Raw genomic sequence first — 20,259 nt, 5'->3', positions numbered from 1 at the left:
TGTGTGAACCCAGCCTAGGGCTCTGTTCCCATTAGTGGCTTTTGTTTATCCTCTGCGGGATCCATTGCATGTTGACATATAATGGGGTCATTCACGCTCATCTGAAGTGTCCATCATTTAAATTGGAAAAAGGGCTCGGAAGAAACAGGTTTAATGAATAAATAACTTACCTAATAATACAAATATGCAGGCAAGAATAGCAATGAGTGCGCCCCTGCTTAGGCTTATAGGTAAGGTGTATGGTTCAGCACTACAAGACATGATATCCCCCTCTTCATCACAACTGCAGACTTGTATGGTCAAAGTACCAGTACTGCTCAACATGGGTCTCCCATTGTCCGCTATTAAGATTGGGATGTAAAAGATACTCTGGTCACTTTGTTTGAAGCCAGATTTCCGTGCCAAGATCCAGGCTGTGTTATCTATCAGTCACATAAAGAGAAACACAATAATTATAAAGGTATGATACAGTATGTTATGAATCAAATTAAAACTACACAAAATATTTTGTATATAATACTGATGCATGATGGCTTGTTTTTGACATTGTTAAATGGCAGCAAATGGGGGTATAAAATGTTTTCATTAATGTTTTTTGAATATAAATGCAAAAAAACAACAACAAAAAAACAGCAATTCCACCTTGTTTTGTTGTTCTCCACTCCCTGTTCACCAAGCAGTAACATAACAATTATTATTTTGATTCTGTACTTGTAAATGTTTTATGGGAAAACGCAGTTGAAAATCTGCAGCACGTTTCCAAAGAGGCAAATAGGGGAGGACTGTGTAAAAAAAAACACAGGTCACTGCAGGCGCCATGTCTTGCTCATATGAGTGCACCCTGCCACACATAGGTCACTGCAGGCGCCATGTCTTGCTCATGTGATTGCACCCTGCCACACACAGGTCACTGCAGTCGCCATGTCTTGGCCAAGTGAGTGCACCCTGCCACACACACAGGTCACTGCAGGCGCCATGTCTTGTCCATGTGAGTGCACCCTGCCGCACACAGGTCACTGCAGGCGCCATGTCTTGGCCAAGTGAGTGCACCCTGCCACACACACAGGTCACTGCAGGCGCCATGTCTTGTCCATGTGAGTGCACCCTGCCGCACACAGGTCACTGCAGGCGCCATGTCTTGCTCATGTGATTGCACCCTGCCACACACAGGTCACTGCAGTCGCCATGTCTTGGCCAAGTGAGTGCACCCTGCCACACACACAGGTCACTGCAGGCGCCATGTCTTGTCCATGTGAGTGCACCCTGCCGCACACAGGTCACTGCAGGCGCCATGTCTTGCTCATGTGATTGCACCCTGCCACACACAGGTCACTGCAGGCGCCATGTCTTGTCCATGTGAGTGCACCCTGCCACACACACAGGTCACTGCATGCGCCATGTCTTGTCCATGTGAGTGCACCCTGCCACACACACAGGTCACTGCAGGCGCCATGTCTTGTCCATGTGAGTGCAACCTGCCACACACACAGGTCACTGCAGGCGCTATGTCTTGGAAGTTTTCGTGTTATACTCCCAGGCAAAAAGGAGTAAAAAGAACTTAATTGGACCAATGGAGTTCAACAATATTATTTTTAAACATCATTATTGTTTTATTTTTACTGAATTCAGGTACAACAAAGAAGGTGTTATTTCTAGACAAAAAATAAGATAACTAAACTAACTATGATATATGATGAATGTTGGATTATGTTTCTAATTTTACTTTGGAGCATTGTCAAGCACCGTATAGTAGGTCTGTGTCACATTTGTAGGTATTGTTTTCAATAGACAGATTTACAGAAAGGGTTTATTGTATATATGTTACCTTGGTTATCCCTTAATGTGAAATTTGGATTATTTGCAGCTTCAGGAGCCAGGCTGTAGTATATGTGTTGTCCCTCTGGGGGATCATCCTGATCTATAGCACTGACGGTCTGGATCAGCTAAATAACAAATATAACACATCAGGTAAAACAATGAGATACATTATATTATCAAAGAATTAATAATAAGATATTGTTTTCATATAAAATAGAGAATCAAAACAATCCACTGTATTACTTGTATTTCTATCTTAACATAACAAGACATAAATCTAAATAATGATCTCATTCAGCCATGATCTAGCCCGATGCCCATGATCTCTCGGAGAATAATCAATGTTAAGCAGGCAGATGTTAGCTTGTGCTTTAGTGGAACAAGATCAAATCTTTTTATTTATTTTTTATTTTCCTTTTGGTATAATACAATTGTGGGCCTAAATCATCACTTGTCTGTGCCATATTTATAATCTTGTTAGTTTTACATAGCTAGTCTGCATGGATTGCAGTGCAACCAAATAACACAAACTGCCAGATTTGAAGCCCTTCCATGCTATGGCCATGGGCTACTGCCCATGCTAATTGACTAATTGTCTTTGAGCCATAGAATATGACTTTGCTGGCATATTTATTTTGTTTTGTCTTTTTTTTTACCAAAGGTCTTTAAAGAAAAACTGCGCTTCTAGGGACATTTTACAATACTCCACTATTCAAAATATAAAATTGAGTTACTTTGTTGTCAATGGTTTGCTACTTTAGTTTTTTTGCATTGCATATTATTATATACTACTGAAACTTTTGTACAATGGTTCAACATTATTCAGGTTATTCTTTATACTTTTTTTTATCTGGTCAATGCTTATATTATTTTGGTAATACTTTGTAATTACCAAATAAATAAGATTTTTAGAGCCTTTTACTAGGGCATGTCCCTCTACTCATATAAGTGTGTGGTGCTGCATCTGGTTAGTGGCATCCCAAGTTCCCATCTGGCATTATGGGAAACCCATTTGACTAAGAAAATCTTTACCATTCATTTTGGTTGCTTGGCTTGGGTCACCAATAGAGGCAACATTCAATATGCAAAAAAAAAAAAAAAAGCCTTTCTTGGACCATGTAGCCATATCATGATGTTGATGTGTCTAGATTGTTCACTGTAGACCAAGCGTACCTTCTGTATGCCTTATTGCATGTGGCCTCTAATGATAGCCTATACATTCTGTTAGGGAATTGTGAGTTAATAAAGGGGAATCCCAACTCAGAACTTTATTATTAAACCAGAGAGGGAGTAAATATGAAAACAGTACATGCATTACACAAACAGCCAATTGGTTATAAAAAGGCATGGTGCCGTGGGTCCTAAAAGGGAGACAACCTATGATCAGCTAATTGTTTGGGGACAATCTTAACAAGGGACAACCCCTTTAAAGACAGTTCCCTTTTACTGAAATATCTTACCTGCCCAGCCTTTATGTTTTCACACATAAATGTCTCAAAAATTTTTGTGAAGACTGGAGCGTTGTCATTGACATCAAGGATTTTGATTGTAACAGGAACACTTCCAACCTGTGCAGGATTATCTGTAGGGTTAAACACAGCGGCACATTATTAATATCATTAATACGACTTTAGCTCTTCAGCATTAATTTACTGCTATTGTACAGTGTGCATGTTAAACAGTCCTCAACAAATCTTTAAAAAATCTAAATATCCTTGAACATCTTCAATAATATAACTGAGTTCACACGTGAACACTCTTATTCACTATAATGTGGCATGATAAAGTGAACTGTATTTTGGCTGGATTTGAGAGCGAGGGGGAGCAACAGAGTTAATCTGGGTAGGTTGTGGCCCCAACAAGTTTGTACAGGGCTGCATTTACATATAAGTACAATATGCACCTTTTATGCTGAAAACTGTGTATTCATATGTGAATTATGTTAAAAATATACAAAAAATTGAAAAAAATCAGAGAGCACAGTCTAAATTAGCAACTAGATTCGATAAGCATATATATCACGGTCCCATTGGTGTTCAATGCCAAAAAGACGCTACTAACGGGGTGCTAAGTTCCAAATAGAGTAAAGAAAATTTCTTAATACATCAGAAGTAGAAAAAGGTGAACTTTGATCTCTGTTGTCCAACTGATCCACGAAATGTGAACTAATAACTTCCAGTGTCATCATATATTTAAAGGGGTTCTCCGGTGCTTAAACATCTTATCCCCTATCCAAAGGATAGGGGATAAGATGCCTGATCGCGGGAGTCCCGCCACTGGGGACCCCCGGGATCATGCACGCGGCACCCCATTTGTAATCAGTCCCCGGAGCGTGTTCGCTCCGGGTCTGATTACGGGCAACTACAGGGCGGCGTGTGATGTCACGCCTGCGCCGGCGTGTGACGTCACGCTCTGCCCCGCAATGCAAGCCTACGGGAGGGGGCATGATAGCTATCACGCCCCCCCTCTCGTAGGCTTGCACTGAGGGGCAGAGCGTGACGTCACACACTGCCCTGTAGTCGCCGGTAATCAGTCCCGGAGCGAACACGCTCCGGGGACTGATTACAAACGGGGTGCCGCGTGCATGATCCCGGGGGTCCCCAGCGGCGGGACTCCCGCGATCAGGCATCTTATCCCCTATCCTTTGGAGATAGGGATAAGATGTTTAAGCACCGGAGAACCCCTTTAACATACATCAAAAGTTGAAAAAGGTGAACTTGCACTCACCGTTCGCGTAGTTCATTCATTCATGGGACCTCCGTGTAGCAGGGAGACATATAGATGAGAGTGCTCAGAGGCTCTGCCTCTGAGCGCTCACATCTATATGTCTCCATGCTACACGGAGGTCCCATGAATGAATGAATGAACTACGCGAACGGTGAGTGCAAGTTCACCTTTTTTTTACTTTTGATGTATGCTAAATATGTGATGACACTGGACACTGGACAACAGAGACCAACAGCGCAAGACAAATATGGCTTCAGACTTAGCCTCCAAATGCAAATGTGAACATAGTCAAAGCGGGAAAGTCAGAGAGTGTCAAGGAGAAGAATAAGAAGCCGCTAGGTGTTTTGAGGAGTCACACTACTGTGTTTGCAGACAAACATTTTAAAGCCATACATGACTTGAAGCTACTATCACGATAAATTATGTCATCCAATGTATAAATTATCGATATCCATAGTATGTGAACAGACAGGTCCACATTCTGCTCTATATCTATAATATAAACACACATTACCTTTTGGTGCATAATGTAAAAAAAAAAAAGATGCCAAATGCCTAATCTATGATATTGATATTTGACTTACTCATCTCCATAGCTAAGATTGTGATATTATGCCAGGCCACATCTTCCCTGTCTAGAGGTCTTGCTGTCATCAATGCTCCTGTGGTTATATCAACATAGAAATATCTTCCTGGATCGCTGTTCCTGTCAATGGAATACCTACAAGAAAAAATACGCTTAAATACCATGATAAATGTAACTTGCATTAGGCTTCTACTGGAAATTCCAAAAAGCTTTATTCTTTTTTTCATTTGACAATAGTTTATCAGATTATATAATATCCCTAAAAATCCATTTATAATGACTTGTGTTGCAGAATGAGTAGTTTCAGTTAGGAAAAAATAGTAAAAGTATTTCCATGGGAATTCCATAGTGTCAACAGTGCAGCAGAATCCCACTGAAAACAAAGAGAGACTGCTGCCCTTTTTTTTTCCACAGCAGAGCTCCAGAGCAGAGTTCTGCTCAGAAATTACATAGTGTGAATGGGCCCTAAGCATACACTATTTTTACATTTTCACGTCATGGCACAGTGGTAACCCACCTTATCCAGCGAGTGACTGAGTGGGCATTCTGAAAAATGTTGTCACCCCCTTTCATTTTTTTTTCATAAACTAGCCTCAGTTATTTCATTACCCATTAAAAAATAAATTCCAGAGTTTGATTTGTCATGAATCTCCTGCAGGTTCTTTCCACACATTCTAATTTTCTTGACATTTGAAGGACAGATCAGCATTAAAGATTATGATCATAATGGCTCCATATTAATCACTAATGCTAAGCTTTATAGGCTATACCTTTGTTCTGAATTCTCCATTCTCTCAACTAATAAGCAGGCGCTGAGCATCTATTCTTCATATGCAGGCCACAGGACAAGACATTTATTATATTGGAAAATTTTCTTCTTGAGATAGAATTAGATATTAGGGTTAATGCACTTTTCCTTTGCAAATTAGATGAAACTTTAACTCCTAAGTAAACATTTTTTGGGATGCAACCGTATGCAGTACATTCTGTTCCAGACCCACTTATAGAGTACTGTCATTAAAGGGGTACTCTGCCGACAGAATACAACCACTCAGCCACCGAAGCCCAGCTTTATAAAATCTTATCCCCTATCCAAAGGATGTCCTGTCTCCAGCCACCTAAACCCAGCGTTTTAAACATTCTGTTTAGAATGCTGGGTGTGGCATGGGTGCTGTACGGAGATTGTGGGGGTCCCCTGAATAGGGGATAAGATGTCGGTGGGCGGAGTACCCCTTAAAGTGTAGAAAGCACAATATCATGTACACTATGAAGGAGATTTGTCAAAACCTATAGAGAGAAAAGTTGCCCATAGCAATCAGATTGCTTCTTTCATTTCTAACAAGGCCTCTGAAAAATAAAAGAAGCAATCTGATTGTCTGCTATAGGCAAGTGATCAACTTTTTCTCGCCACAGGTTTTGGCAAATCTCACCCCATATGCTGACTAAAGAATGATTCCATACAGTTGCCTAAACAACAATATTATACACTGCAATAAAATATGCACAGGGTCTTAATAATTCCACAAGGGAGTGCTCAAAGAACACATAAAGTAATCTACAAGCAGCACTATACAATACCTAAAAACCTAATAGAGGACATTCATCGCTCATGCAGCTGTTCATCCCAACAATTTGAGTTGTGCAATTGGTTCTGCCTTAAAGCCCCAATAGACTTATATATAGCTGATTTTTTTGCACTGTTTGAAACATCTTTTCAGAAGTAATTATGCAATTAGCAAATCAGCTGGTTTGGGATGTTTAAAAAAACACTTTAAGAAAGTGACTTTTTTGAGATGTGAATGGCCCAAAAGAAATCCCTTACACTCAAATGCATGTCTGTAAAAATGGATGCAAAATGAAACTAAGTATGACTAAGGGTATGCTCTAATACCCAAAACGCGTCAAATTTATGCTCCAATCTGCATGCCTGTACATGTAATTTATTAAGCATCAAGATTTTACTGTACAAGAGATTTGCTCTAGACCTCCTGCTCTTCAAGTCTTCATGTTTAAGGTGTTGTCCTACACCTGTCCGCTGTGCTATTCTGGCAGTACAGGTGAGCTGGAGTCAACTCTCTTATTGCAAAATTAAACTAAATGTAAACTAACAAAATTTAGAATTTAATTTATAGAAATTTTTTTCAAATGTTTTACCTCTCAAAAAAATATATGCCTTAGATGTTTTAATGGGGATCGCAGGTAGCCTTAGATGTTTTAATGGGGATCACAGGTAGCACACTTGTGTGAATGTCGGTAATATCTGTGGTATTATAGTTACTCACCTGATTGAGTTATTAGTTGCATCTGGATCTCTAGCAGAAACAATCTGTATTGTTGTACCCATATCCACATTTTCGGAGACTTCTACAAAATAATGGCTAGATTCAAACACCGGAGGCTCATCCACATCTTCAACACTGATGTGTACGGTTGTGGTGTCACGGAATGGACCAAGGTTAAAAAAACGCACTTCAATGTGAGGGTTTGATCCTTCAATTTTCAGTGTGTAGCTTTTCTTGCTTTCAAAATCCAATGGCTGGAAAAAAAAGATTTCCGTAAAATGACAGTCTACTAAGTCAACTTTATAGGAAAATAGAAAATATCACTGGCATTAACTAAATGTCTATACCATGGCACCACTTTATAATATGTCTACACAAGTTTAAACTCTTCATTTACACACAAGAAATATCACTGCTGTTTTAATAGCATTGCCAACCATTTATACAGGGTAAAGTATGACACAGTCACTGATATGCAAGCATCATTGGTGGTGCTTTGCCCATAAATTCAATGGGCTTTCAATATAAACATACAGTAGTACAGAAAAGATGGCACACACCAATTCATTTCTGATGTGCGTTATTTATAAAAAGATCTCTTGCAGTAGTACAAAGAGTGAGTTAGGCTAGGTTCACCTTAACGTTGTCTTCTGCCCAGATCAGGGTCCAGTTAGCTCTTTTTTTTTTTTCCCCTGAGCAGGGATCCGGTAGTTTAGCCGAGTATAGTGGAGAAAAAAATTGTGCATGCACAATATTTTTCTCCGCTAAGCTTTGCCATTCTGACGAAATTGCAGATGGAACTCCAAAGAGTGGAGTCCAATGGCAATGTGAACGAGACCAAACAATTGGTTTGCATTATGCCCGATTCTTCTTGGTTTACAAAACACTTCTTACTCACACTTTGGATGCAACTGCATGTACTCCTGTAAGAAATCATCTTATGAATAAAGCATGTCAGCACTACTGTATGCCTTTTTTTTAAATGGGCACTGTCAGAATCAAAAGCTTTTTTTATGTTGCACAGCTTGGCAAAACATTAACCTTTCTAATATATTTTATAAAAAAAAGTGTTATCTACTTTTTAACGAAATCATGGCTTATAAAAAACCACTAGGGGTCTCCAAACCATCCAAAACCTAATTCTGTCTGGCCGCAGCATCATCTATGTCCCAGCTGAAGCACGATTGGACAAAGCCCAGTAAGTGATAGCAGGACTAACACTCTGGCCCTCATTTACTATTCACTATTCACTATTTACTATTCATTTACTGTTCTAAAGCCGTCGTTTTTTTTTGGCGCATCTTTGTCTGTGACATGTCGCAGACATCGTGCGCCAGTCTGTGACACGATGCAACATTTTTTCCCGACTGACCCGATGTGGATTCTCCCAAACCCGAAAAAGGGGCGTAACCCGACATTTCTGAGCTTTCCCACGTATTTATAAAGGTTTCCAACCCGAATTTGTTGAATTGTTGTGGATTTTTTCCTGATAACTCAGAGGAGTTGGAAACCAAAACCAACAAAACCCAGTGCGACAAACAGGATGCAACATAATAATGAATATCAGGGGAAAAAAGCAGTCGGATAAGAAAGCAAGATAGACTAAAAACCCGATTTTCTAAGTAAATGAGGGCCTCTGTGTCCACTCCTGTTCTCTTAGACTGAAGCATGAAAACAGAGAGGAGGGGTTTCAGAGCAGCCTGAAGTGATTGGATGAAAAGACACAGCGCAGCAAACTTAGGGAGTAAGTGAATGCATGACAAGGAAGGGCGGGCTTAGTGCTTGCCTTGGACAAGCCTCTTCCTGAGCAGTGGATTTCCGAATGAGTGAGCAGCAGAACAGGGGAATTTGTGAGCCAAATACAGAAGCTAAACACGTAAAAAAGACATGCAATGACCTACTGAGTAACATATATAACCATTATTTTTTATGTGATATGACAGGTACACTTCAAACTCTATAACTGCTTATTACATTTACACATAAAATAATACCCTCTGTTAAAAGGGCTTTTATGCCAGTATGTCTTCAGAATAATGTCTGCCAGAAATGTAAGGTTGCATTGTAAGGATACAATTTAAGCTGTCTTTGGCTACCACTAGGGGGAGCATTCTGTACTTTTTATTAACAGAATACGCACACTGTACACACCTTGTTTAATAGTGTTCCCAACAGTCCTTTATATGAACTTAGATTTTAATATATGTCCTATGTAATATGTGAGTATACATAATAAAGAAGAATACATAATAAAGAAGAAAATACGGAATATAGACTTCTGATTGTTGCCTTTTATTAAATGGTAAACATATAAGTTGCAGACCTCTCTATTATAATGTTATATTCTACTATATTCTATAATTATTTACATTTAGCTCATTAAGAATTATGCTAATTAAAAAGCTATTTGGAGAAATCAAATAGTTTTCTTCAAAAAATCACCATACGTTTGAAAGGCAGATAAAAAGTAAATTTCCAAATGACTATAAAAGAACACAGGGTTTAAGCAAGACGGTTATAATTAGACCATTGTCTAGCATTTTTTACATACTAAACTTTTGAATATTCTTTGTATGAATCCACTTGTGTGATGTATTGCTTCAAGCTGTTTGTGTTTGCTACTTTATGACTTGTTCTAGCGGAACAATACACATGTCTGTGGTTTTACTGTTGTCTAATGCAGTACAATTTATTAGTATCGGAAGAGTGATGGTCTTATTACACACAATATTTTATTTACTCCATGTACAAGCAGTTCGCCATCTGCCTTACCTCTGACGGCTTTGACGAAACATTATTAGCATTTATGGATATTCAAGCTCCACTTAATAAAATATATGAGTTTCCTTAGTTTATCTGTAATTCTTTCTCTCTTTTATAGATCTTGATCACACATATGTGAAAAATATGTACACCCTGTTGCACATTATGCAAAATACATTTTTCTCATTTACCTAAATAATTGATGTAAATAAGAGTCAGCATAATTCTCATATTATCAACTATAAAGTGTACCATTCAAATTTAATTGAACAAACCTAATGATAACAGTATTTTTTTTAAAACATAAAAAACTTACAATGCACTGTTCCAAATTATTACACACAGTAAGTTTCAAAGCACTTTATAGGTTGTAAAGAACTGACATCTGTTCTGTTTGCAGCATATTTACTGAAACCAAAAGCTATTTCAATCAAACTTTTAACAATATTTTAACTTTTTAAACATTTTAACTGGTCATGTTACATTTTAACATAGGACCCTTATTTGATAGCAGCTTCACAAGTCTTCCATCCATTGAACTTGTGAGTTTTTGGACAGTTTCTGCTTGAATTTATTTGCAAGATGTCCGAGTAGCCTTCCAGAGCTGCGGTTTGGATGTAAACTGCCTCCCACCCTCATAGATCTTTTGCTTGAGGATGCTCCAAAGGTTCTCAATAGGATTGAAGTCAGAGGGGGATGGAGGCCACACCATGAATTTTTCTCCTTTAATCCCGATAGCAGCCATTGATGCAGAGGTATTCTTTGCAGCATGAGATGGTGCATTGTCATGCATGAAGATGATTTTATTAAGGAAAGCATAGTTCTTCCTTCTGTACCGGGGAAGAAAGTGGTCAGTCAGAAACTACACATACTTTGCAGAGGTCATCGTTACACTTTCGGGGACCCTAAAGGGGCCAACCAGCTCTCTTCCCATGATTCCGGACCAAAACATAACTCCTCCACCTTGCTGACATCGCAGCCTTGTTGGAACACAGTGGCCGTCCACCAACCATCCACTACTCCATCCATCTGGGCCATCCAGGGTTGCACGGCACTCATCAGTGAACAGGACTGTTTGAAAATTAGTCTTCATGCATTTTTCTGCTCAATGCAGCCGTTTCTGTTTGTGAGCATTGGTTAGTGGTGGCCGAATAGAAGGTTTATGCACAGTTGCAAGACTATGGAGGACTCTAGACCTTGATGTTCGTGGGGACTCCAGAGGCACCAGCAGCTTCAAATATCTGTTTGCTGCTATGTAACGGAATTTTGACAGCTTTCTGGATCTGGCAGAAATCTTCTTTAATGTGCCTTCACCTGCATTTAACCCGTCTGTGCTCTGAATCAGCCACAAATCTCGTAATAGTGCGATGATCACACTTAAGTTTTCGTGAAATATCTATTGTTTTAATACCTTGTCCAAGGCATTGAACTATTTCACTCTTTTCGGCATCAGAAAGATCCTTTTCTTCCCCATATTGCTTGAAAATGGTGCTCTGCTTAAAGGGGAACTCCGCTGGAAATTTATTTTTTTAAATCAACTGGTGCAAGAAAGTTAAACAGATTTGTAAATCACTTTTCTATTTAAAAATCTTAACCCTTCTAGTACTTATCATCTGCTGTATAACACAGAGAATTTGTGAAGTTCTTTTTTGCCAGACAACAGTGCTCTTTGCTGACATCTGTCCGTGTCAGGAACTGTATAGAACAGGAGAGGTTTTTTATGTGGATATGATTCTAATCTGGACACTTCCTGACACAGATAGAGTTGTCAGGAACTGTCCGTTGTTGTCAATTTCTCTGTTTTATACAGCAGCTAATAAGTACTGGAAGGATTAAGATTTTTTTAATAGAAGTAATTTACAAATCTGTTTAACTTTCAGGCACCAGTTGATTTTAAACATTTGTTTTCTACTTGTTTCCACCGGAGTTCCCCTTTAATAATGTGGAACACCCACCTTTAGTAGTTTTTCCTTAAATTGGGCTCACCTGGCAATCTAATTATCACAGGTGTCCGAGATGGTTTTCAGTGATCAAAAGAGCCCCGAGACACAATGCCATCCATGAGTTAAACTGAAAAAAAAAAAATCTTTGTGACACTTAAAGGGGTACTCCGCTGCCCTGCTTCCGGAGCTCCGCTCCCCAGCGTCCGGAAGTTTATTCCGCCCCTCGTGACATCATATAGTTATACAGTGACGGGACATCGTGGTGGAAAAATTACTGCATGCAGTAATTTTTCTGCCACGATGTCCCGTCACTGTATAACGCCCGTAATGAATTACGGGCATATACGGGTGCACACGGACAGTTACAAAACCCCATAGGCTGCAATGCAATTTAGTCACGGCTGTCAGGGGTTTTGTAACAGCCGGGTTTCGCAGCTGTAGTGACGGAACTTCTTACGGAAGTTCCTAAACGGAAAAATTCAAAGTGTGAAAGCAGCCTTAGCTTTGTGTACATGTTATGCTATTGCACTGTACTCCTGAAGTCAGGATATGTTTCCCTACCATGGCAGGGATGAAGATAAGCCTTGCTAAATCTGTGACTTCATCCCTCAAAATAGAAGTGTGAAACATTTGCTTTGTTTATTGGATATGTAAAACAGGGCTGCAGGTGGGCAACCAAGGCTTGCTGAATAATGCCAGGTATGTGACAGTCGTATGCTGGTATCACATGCCATGAGAAGTCGCTCAGTATATAGCTCACAATTTGTAGTAGGCCACATGGATGTAAATGTTACTGCCGCTCCCAAAGTTTAGCTTTATTTAGCACTGGTAAATAATTCACCTTTATATAAACCATTGTGACAAGTGCCTTTCCTCTGGGTTTCCCTGTTGGTGTAATTTCTATTAAATTTATATTCACCATATGGAGGATGTTGTCAATCATTAAAAAGGTGCTAAAACACGAATAAAGAGTTGCCACTTCCAATTACCATCTTACGGAAAATGTAGATCTTCAAATGTAAGTACAAGTGACACTTGCTACATAGGGACAAACATACTAATAAGCCGCATACTGGAATAATACTGTTGTTTTTAGAATGTATTCTACAGATTGTAAGAGTTTATAGAGATGTAGGGGGGAATTTATCATTGTATTTAGAGCTTTTTTTGTCTATTTTTTAACGCAAAAATTTGCCCTAGAGTTTTTTGCATTTTTTTTTTGCACAAAATCTTATAGAATTCTTCATAGCCATGTGTACAGTTAAATCTACCATAGAGCACTTTCTAAAGTATAGTCAAATTTATTTTTAAATGCAAAAAAATGCCCAAATACACTTTTCTTGCGCAAATATACACCACCTCGGAGGACACGTACCAAAATGTTCTAAAGCATCTGAGAATGTGAAACTTGTGTTCTCCATTGTATTTTAGGAACATAATATTAACTATTTTGGGACAGTTAGGACTACTACTCCCATCATGGACAGGCTCTGCTCATGATGGGAGTTATAGTCCAGGGGCTGAAGGGCAGATCGCAGCAAGTCATCCTCCAGAGACTGATGTGATCTGCATTTATTAACTGCATTTATTAACTGCGCTGCTCGCCGGCTCCTGTATACAGCTGTCACATTTCATAATACCCACCCGGGAGATGGGAGCTCTGATTGGTGAAAAGCTATTCACCAATCAGATCTCCCTGTGGCAGAGATTATGAACGATGTATACAGGAGCCCGTGGGCAGCGCAGTGTAGTCTCATGTGCCACCGGCTTTTACAGTTAATAAATGCGGATCGCAGCGAGTCTCTGGAGAATGACCTGATGCAATCTGCCCCTCAGCCCCTGGACTATAACTCCTATCATAGGCAGAGTCTGTCCCATGATGGGAGTATTTGTAGTACCGCAGCGCTGAGGGATGGCGCTTACACATCCCCCAACTGCGGGACTTTTAGGACTACAACTCCCATCATGAACAGACTCCATCTACGATGGGAGTTATAGTGTAGGGAATGAGGTGCAAATCACAGCAGGTAATTCTCCAGAGACCTGCAGTGATCCGCATTTAAATTAACAAGCCGGTGGTACATGCGGCTTCACTGCCCTGCCCGCCGGCTCCTGTATACATCTCTCATAATTCATAATCGCCACCACTGGGAGATGGGAGCTCTGATTGGTGAATAGCTATTCACCAATCAGAGCTCCCGTTTCTTGGGCGGGGATTATGAAATGTGACAGCTGTATACAGGAGCCGGTGGGCAGCGCAGTGTAGCCGCATGTGCCGCCAACTTTTACAGTTAATGAATGCAGATCACAGTGGGTCTCTGGAGAATGACCCAGTGCAATCTGCCCCTCAGCCCCTGCACTATAACTCCCATCATGGATGGAGTCTGTCCATGATGGGAGTAGTAGTCCTAAAAGTCTCGCAGCCGGGGTATGTGCAAGTGCCATCCCTCATCGCTGCAGTACTACAACTACTACCATCATGGGACAGACTCTGTCCAATGATGGGAGTAGTAGTCCAAGGGCAGAGAGACAGATTGAGCTACACTGTCCAGGCCTGACAGGCCTGCGTTTTGCATAATGGGAACAGAGCCTTTCTGGCAGTGTGTTTCCAAGCATGGAGACTACAGCTGTTGCTTAACTACAGCCCCCATGATGGGAGTTGTAGTTTAGCAACAATTGGAGGCTTCCTGTTTATGAACAGGCTGCATTATGTGTGCTCTCCATATTTCTGCCGGGAAGAGCCGGGAAGGGGTGCCGGAAAGAGCTGGTGCCAACAGGCCCAGAGCGTAAAAAATGGTGCTCCTGGGCCTAGGTGGTAACAGGCTGGCGCTATTTAGGCTGGGGTGGGCCAGTAACAATGGTCCTTACCCATCCTGGTAACGTCAGACTGTTGCTGCTTGGTTGGTATCTGGCTGATACTGAAAATAGGGGGAACCCAATGCATTTTTTAATCATTATTTTAAATAAATAAATAAATAAAAAAAAGTGTGTGGTTCCCCCATTTTTTTCATTATCATCGATACTTGCATCATTTCTTGGTGAAAAATTCAAAAATTTCATGAAAAATTAGAAAATTTTGCATTTTTCTAACTTTGAAGCTCTCTGTTTGTAAAAAAAAATAGACATTCCAAATAAATTTTATATTGATTCACATATACAATATGTCTACTTTACGTTGGCATAATAAAGTTGACATGTTTTTACTTTTGGAAGACATCAGAGGGCTTCAAAGTTCAGCAGCAATTTTCCAATTTTTCAAGAAATTTTCAAAATCGGAAATTTTCAGGGACCAGTTCAGTTTTGAAGTGGATGTCGCATTTAAAAAGGCCCTATGGGGCCATAACAGCAAAAAAAAAAAAAAAAAACACTTTGCATACTATTTTGGAAACTACACCACTCAAGGCACATAACAAGGAGTCGATGAGCCTTAACACGCCACAGGTGTTTGACGACTTTTCGATAAAGTCGGATTTGCAAATGAACATGAAATTTTTTCCCCTAAAATGCAGTTTTTTTCCCCAGATTTTACATTTTTACAAGGGGTAATAGGAGAAAATGTTCCCCAAAATGTGAAATCCCATTTCTTCTGAGTATGGAAATACCACATGTGTGGATTTCAAGTGCTCTGCTGGCGCACTACAATGCTCAGAAGAGAAGGAGCGCCATTGAGCTTTTGAAGAGAGAATTTGGTTGGAATAGAAGTCGGGGGCCTTGTGTCTTTACAAAACCCCCCGTGGTGCCAGAACAGTGCTCTCACTCATGAGCCTTGTTGTGCGTCCGCAGAGTATTTTACGCCCACATATGGTGTATTTCCGTACTCTTTTTTTGGGGTCTTTATTTTTTTCCTTTTACTTCTTGTGAAAATAAAAAGTATGGGGCAACACCAGCATGTTAGTGTAACATTTTTAGTTTTTTTTTTTTTGTTGTTTTACACTAACAGGCTCGTGTAGCCTTTCATAAGGGGTAAAAGGAGAAAAAATTGTAATGCAATTGCTCTCGAGTACGGAAACACCCTAAACTGTTTCCTTGAAATACAACAGGGCTTCGAAGTGAGAGAGCGCCATGCGCATTTGAGGACTAAATTAGGGGTTGCATAGGGGTGGACATAGGGGTCTTCTACACCAGTGATTCCCAAACAGAGTGCCTTCAGCTGTTGCTAAACTCCCAGCATGCCTGGACAGTCAGTGGCTGTCCGGAAATGCTGGGAGTTGTTGTTTTGCAACAGCTGGAGGCTTTGTTTTGGAAACACTGCCGTACAATATGTTTTCTTTTTTTATTGGGGGGGGGGGGGGGGGGGGGGGTGACAGTGTAGTGTTTTACCCTTTATTATGTGTTAGTGTAGTGTTTTTAGTGTACATTCACACTGGCAGGGGTTTAAGATGAGTTTCCCGCTAGGAGTTTGCGCTGTGGCGAAAAATTTGCCGCAGCTCAAACTTGAAGCAGGAAACTCACCGTAAACCCGTCCATCTGAATGTACTCTGTACACATGGGGGGGGGGGGGAAATGTGTGCAACAGCTGGACGCACACTAGTTGGAAAATCTTCAGTTAGGTTCTGTTACCTAACTCAGTATTTTCCAACCAGTGTGTCTCCAGCTGTTGCAAAACCACAACTCCCAGCAAGTACTAATCGCCGAAGGGCATGCTGGGAGATGTAGTTATGCAACAGCTGGAGGTACACAACTACAACTCCCAGCATGTCGAGACAGCCATTTGCCGTTCGTGCATGCCGGAAGTTGTAGATTTGCGATATTTAGAGGTATCGAGAGTGAGCCCCCACTGATCTAATATTGAAGTCACATCTGTTTTAAAAAGCTGAATAATGGAAATATTTTCCGCCATATTTGCACGGTGTGATGGAGTGTTTTACCGCAGAGTTAAGGCTGGGTTTACATCCGGCATCCAGCATAGGTGAACTCAGCCTAGTTCTCAACGCAACTGATGCCATAACTGATGACAACGTGCATGGCGTCCATTGTTTCTGCAAGCTGCATTTCCCTGTCTGGTGCTGTCCGGCACGTCCAACCATCCGGCGTCAAAATTGTCCCATTCAAATCAAGTGCACGCCACAGGGAAACTAATAGCCCTGAAACATTTTCGTTTCGTTTTTTCGTTTTGGATAAAATTTTCTGTTCGGTAATATTTTCGGTTTTGATTTTTCGGATACATTAGGTATTCGGGTGTTCGGTTTGATTTTTCGGATACATTCAGTTTTCGGGTTTTTATTTTCTTTCGGATACATTTGGTATTCGGTTACATTCGGGTAAAACTTTTTTAAGCAGGAGACCATTATCGAGAGTGTGTGCAGGAAAAGAGGGCAGCCGCAGAGATCGGAACATTGGAAGACAGGTAAGATAATATAATTTTATGTGATTTATTATTAATACATAATGTAATGTTGAATGAATGAGTAAATGAATGAATGAATGCTATATGAGTGATTGATGTGTTTGATCGATGTGTTTGATTGTCGGGTAATTTATGTATAACATGTCGTGTCACTTGCGCTAACACACTGTTTCTGTTACTGTTACCAGGGTGCCTGCAGCTTTTACAAAACTACAACATCCACCCAGCATGCCCTGACAGCCAAAGGCTGTCTGGGCATGCTGGGAGTTGCAGTTTTGCAACAGCTGGAGGCACACTTTGGCAAACATGCGCAAAGCTTTTTAATTCATTTTCAAATTCCGCTCGCTTTTTTCAGAAATGGGTTAGTAGGTCAATGACATGCATAGTAATTGTCGTGGGAACATTTTTCATTCATAAAACCGCAGGCTTAATTGGATAATTTCCGTTTAGATCGTTGGGACCCCAAACGTTCTAAACGGCAATTATCCAATTAAGTCTGCAGTTTTATGAATGAAAATTGTTCCCACGGCAATTACTATGCATGTCATTGACCTACCATAACCCATTTCTGAAAAAAGCTAGCGTATGTTAAAAATGAAAGAAAAAGCTTAGCGCATGTTTGCCAATGTACCAAGTGTGCCTCCAGCTGTTGCAAAACTGCAACTCCCAGCATGCCCAGACAGCCTTTGGCTGTCAGGGCATGCTGGGTGGGTGTTGTAGTTTTGCAACAGCTGGAGGCACCCTGGTAACAGTAACAGAAACAGTGTGTAGCGCAACAGTGTTAGCGCAAGGACCAATAAAAAAATTAGAATGAATCCTTTACTTTCATTTACGAATAACAAATGCATTCGGTAAATAACAAATGCATTCGTTATTTTGCTATTCGTATTATCGTGGTTATTTGGGAATGTTCAAAATATGTTTTTGTGCATTCAGATCGGTCCGAATGCCCGAAAATGTTAAAATTCGGTAAATTAGACATTCGTGCCGAAACGAATTGCACAAGTCTAGAAACTATGCCGGACGCCGGACATATGTAAACCCAGCCTAACAGAGTAGCCATGCTTCCTCGCTTTGATAGGCTTCAACTGTACACACCTATTTACATCATCTGGTATGTTTATTGTGAAAGCTGCCAGTCTTGGCTCAATAGTTATTCCATGTCTTAAAACTAACTAATCTATTATCTTGCCATCTAGTGGCCAATGTTAAAAATTACATTTTTTGTCATACATTTTTAATAAGGTATACAAGATCAATACAGACTTAAAGGGGTACTCCCCTGGAAAGCATTTTTTTTTTTATCAACTGGTGCCAGAAAGTTAAACAGATTTGTAAATTACTTCTGTTTAAAAATATTTACTCTTCCAGTACTTATGAGCTGCTGTATACTCCAGAGGAAGTTCTTTTCTTTTTAAATTTCCTTTCTGTCTGACCACAGTGCTCTCTACTGACGCCTCTGTCCATTTAAGGAACTGTCCGGAGCAGGATAGGTTTGCTATGGAGATTTGCTCCTACTCTGAACAGTTCCTAAAATGGACAGAGGTGTCAGCAGAGAGCACTGTGGTCAGACAGAAAGGAAATTCAAAAAGAAAAGAACATCCTGTGGAACATAGAGCAGCTGATCAGTATAGGAAGGATTAAGATTTTTTAATAGTAGTAATTTACAAATCTGTTTAACTTTCTTGCACCAGTTGATATATATATATATATATATATATATATATATATATATATATATATTTCCAGTGGAGTACCCCTTTAAGGGTGCATGCACACCACGTTTTTGCAATACAGTTCACGTATCACATTATAGATGAAAAACGGATTCCTCAAAACCTGACTAAACTGTATCAAAAAGTGTGTACAAATTTTAACCCATATACGGTTGAGAACCATATACGGTTTGAAAAATGATGTCCGGTTGCATCCGTTTTTAAGAAAATTTTTTATATATTTTTAACGTTTCACTCCATTTTTAATTAAGTTTCACTTTTTTGCACATTTTTTTTTCTTTGAATTTCAATCAAAGTAAAAAAACGTATGGTGAAAACCTGATGGAACCGTACGCACATACAACGTGGTAGACTACGGTTTTGGGTACAGGTAAAAAACTGTACAAACATGAGATGCAAAATGGACTAAACCGGATGATGTGTTTGACAGACGGTTTACAATGTTAAGTCAATGCATACAGTTTTCTAAACAGTTCCATACGATTTTTAACTTGAAACCGTATACAGGAAATGTATAGCAAAAACGTGGTGTGCATGCACCCTAAGACCAGTGTCTTATCTGTTAAACTGAAGCTATAGTCAACTACTAATACAGGAATATCATATAAAGAGTTTACATTTTTTAAATTAATTTTGTATTAAAGGAGCACTCCACTGGAAAACATATTTTTATAAATCAACTGGTGCCAGAAAGTTAAACAGATTTGTAAATTACTTCTATTTAAAAATCTTAATCCTTCAGCTGCTCTGTGTTCAACAGGAAGTTCTTTTCTTTTTGAATTTCCTTTCTGTCTGACCACAGTGCTCTCTGCTGACACCTCTGTCCATTTTAGTAACTGTCCAGAGTAGGTGCAAATCCCCATAGCAAACCTCTCCTGCTCTGGACAGTTCCTAAAATGGACAGATGCGTCAGCAGAGAGCACTGTGGTCAGACAGAAGGGAAATTTAAAAATAAAATAACTTCTTCTGCAACATACAAGTACTGGAAGGGTTAATATTCTTAAAGGGGTATTCCAGTGCTTAGACATCTTCAAAGGAGAGGGGATAAGATGCCTGA

General features: G+C 39.9%; 1 protein-coding gene across 7 annotated transcripts in view; it reads right to left on the bottom strand.

Annotated features, from left to right (window-relative positions):
* The window catches only part of CDH20 (cadherin 20), a 507,006-nt gene that overhangs the window by 8,680 nt on the left and 478,067 nt on the right, over window positions 1-20,259 (bottom strand). For all 7 annotated transcript variants that reach the window (XM_056520978.1, XM_056520981.1, XM_056520977.1 and 4 more), the window contains 5 exons: window positions 7,414-7,667; window positions 5,130-5,266; window positions 3,279-3,400; window positions 1,826-1,943; window positions 171-422 (listed from right to left, as the gene is read on the bottom strand). In XM_056520978.1, the coding sequence (XP_056376953.1) occupies window positions 171-422; window positions 1,826-1,943; window positions 3,279-3,400; window positions 5,130-5,266; window positions 7,414-7,667 (883 nt within the window). The remainder of the gene's footprint in view (window positions 1-170; window positions 423-1,825; window positions 1,944-3,278; window positions 3,401-5,129; window positions 5,267-7,413; window positions 7,668-20,259) is intronic.

This window comes from Hyla sarda, chromosome 5, assembly GCF_029499605.1.
Source record: "Hyla sarda isolate aHylSar1 chromosome 5, aHylSar1.hap1, whole genome shotgun sequence".
Lineage (NCBI taxonomy): Eukaryota > Metazoa > Chordata > Amphibia > Anura > Hylidae > Hyla > Hyla sarda.
The sequence above is the reverse complement of the archived record's forward strand: the minus strand, read 5'-3'. Positions and strand labels throughout refer to the sequence as shown.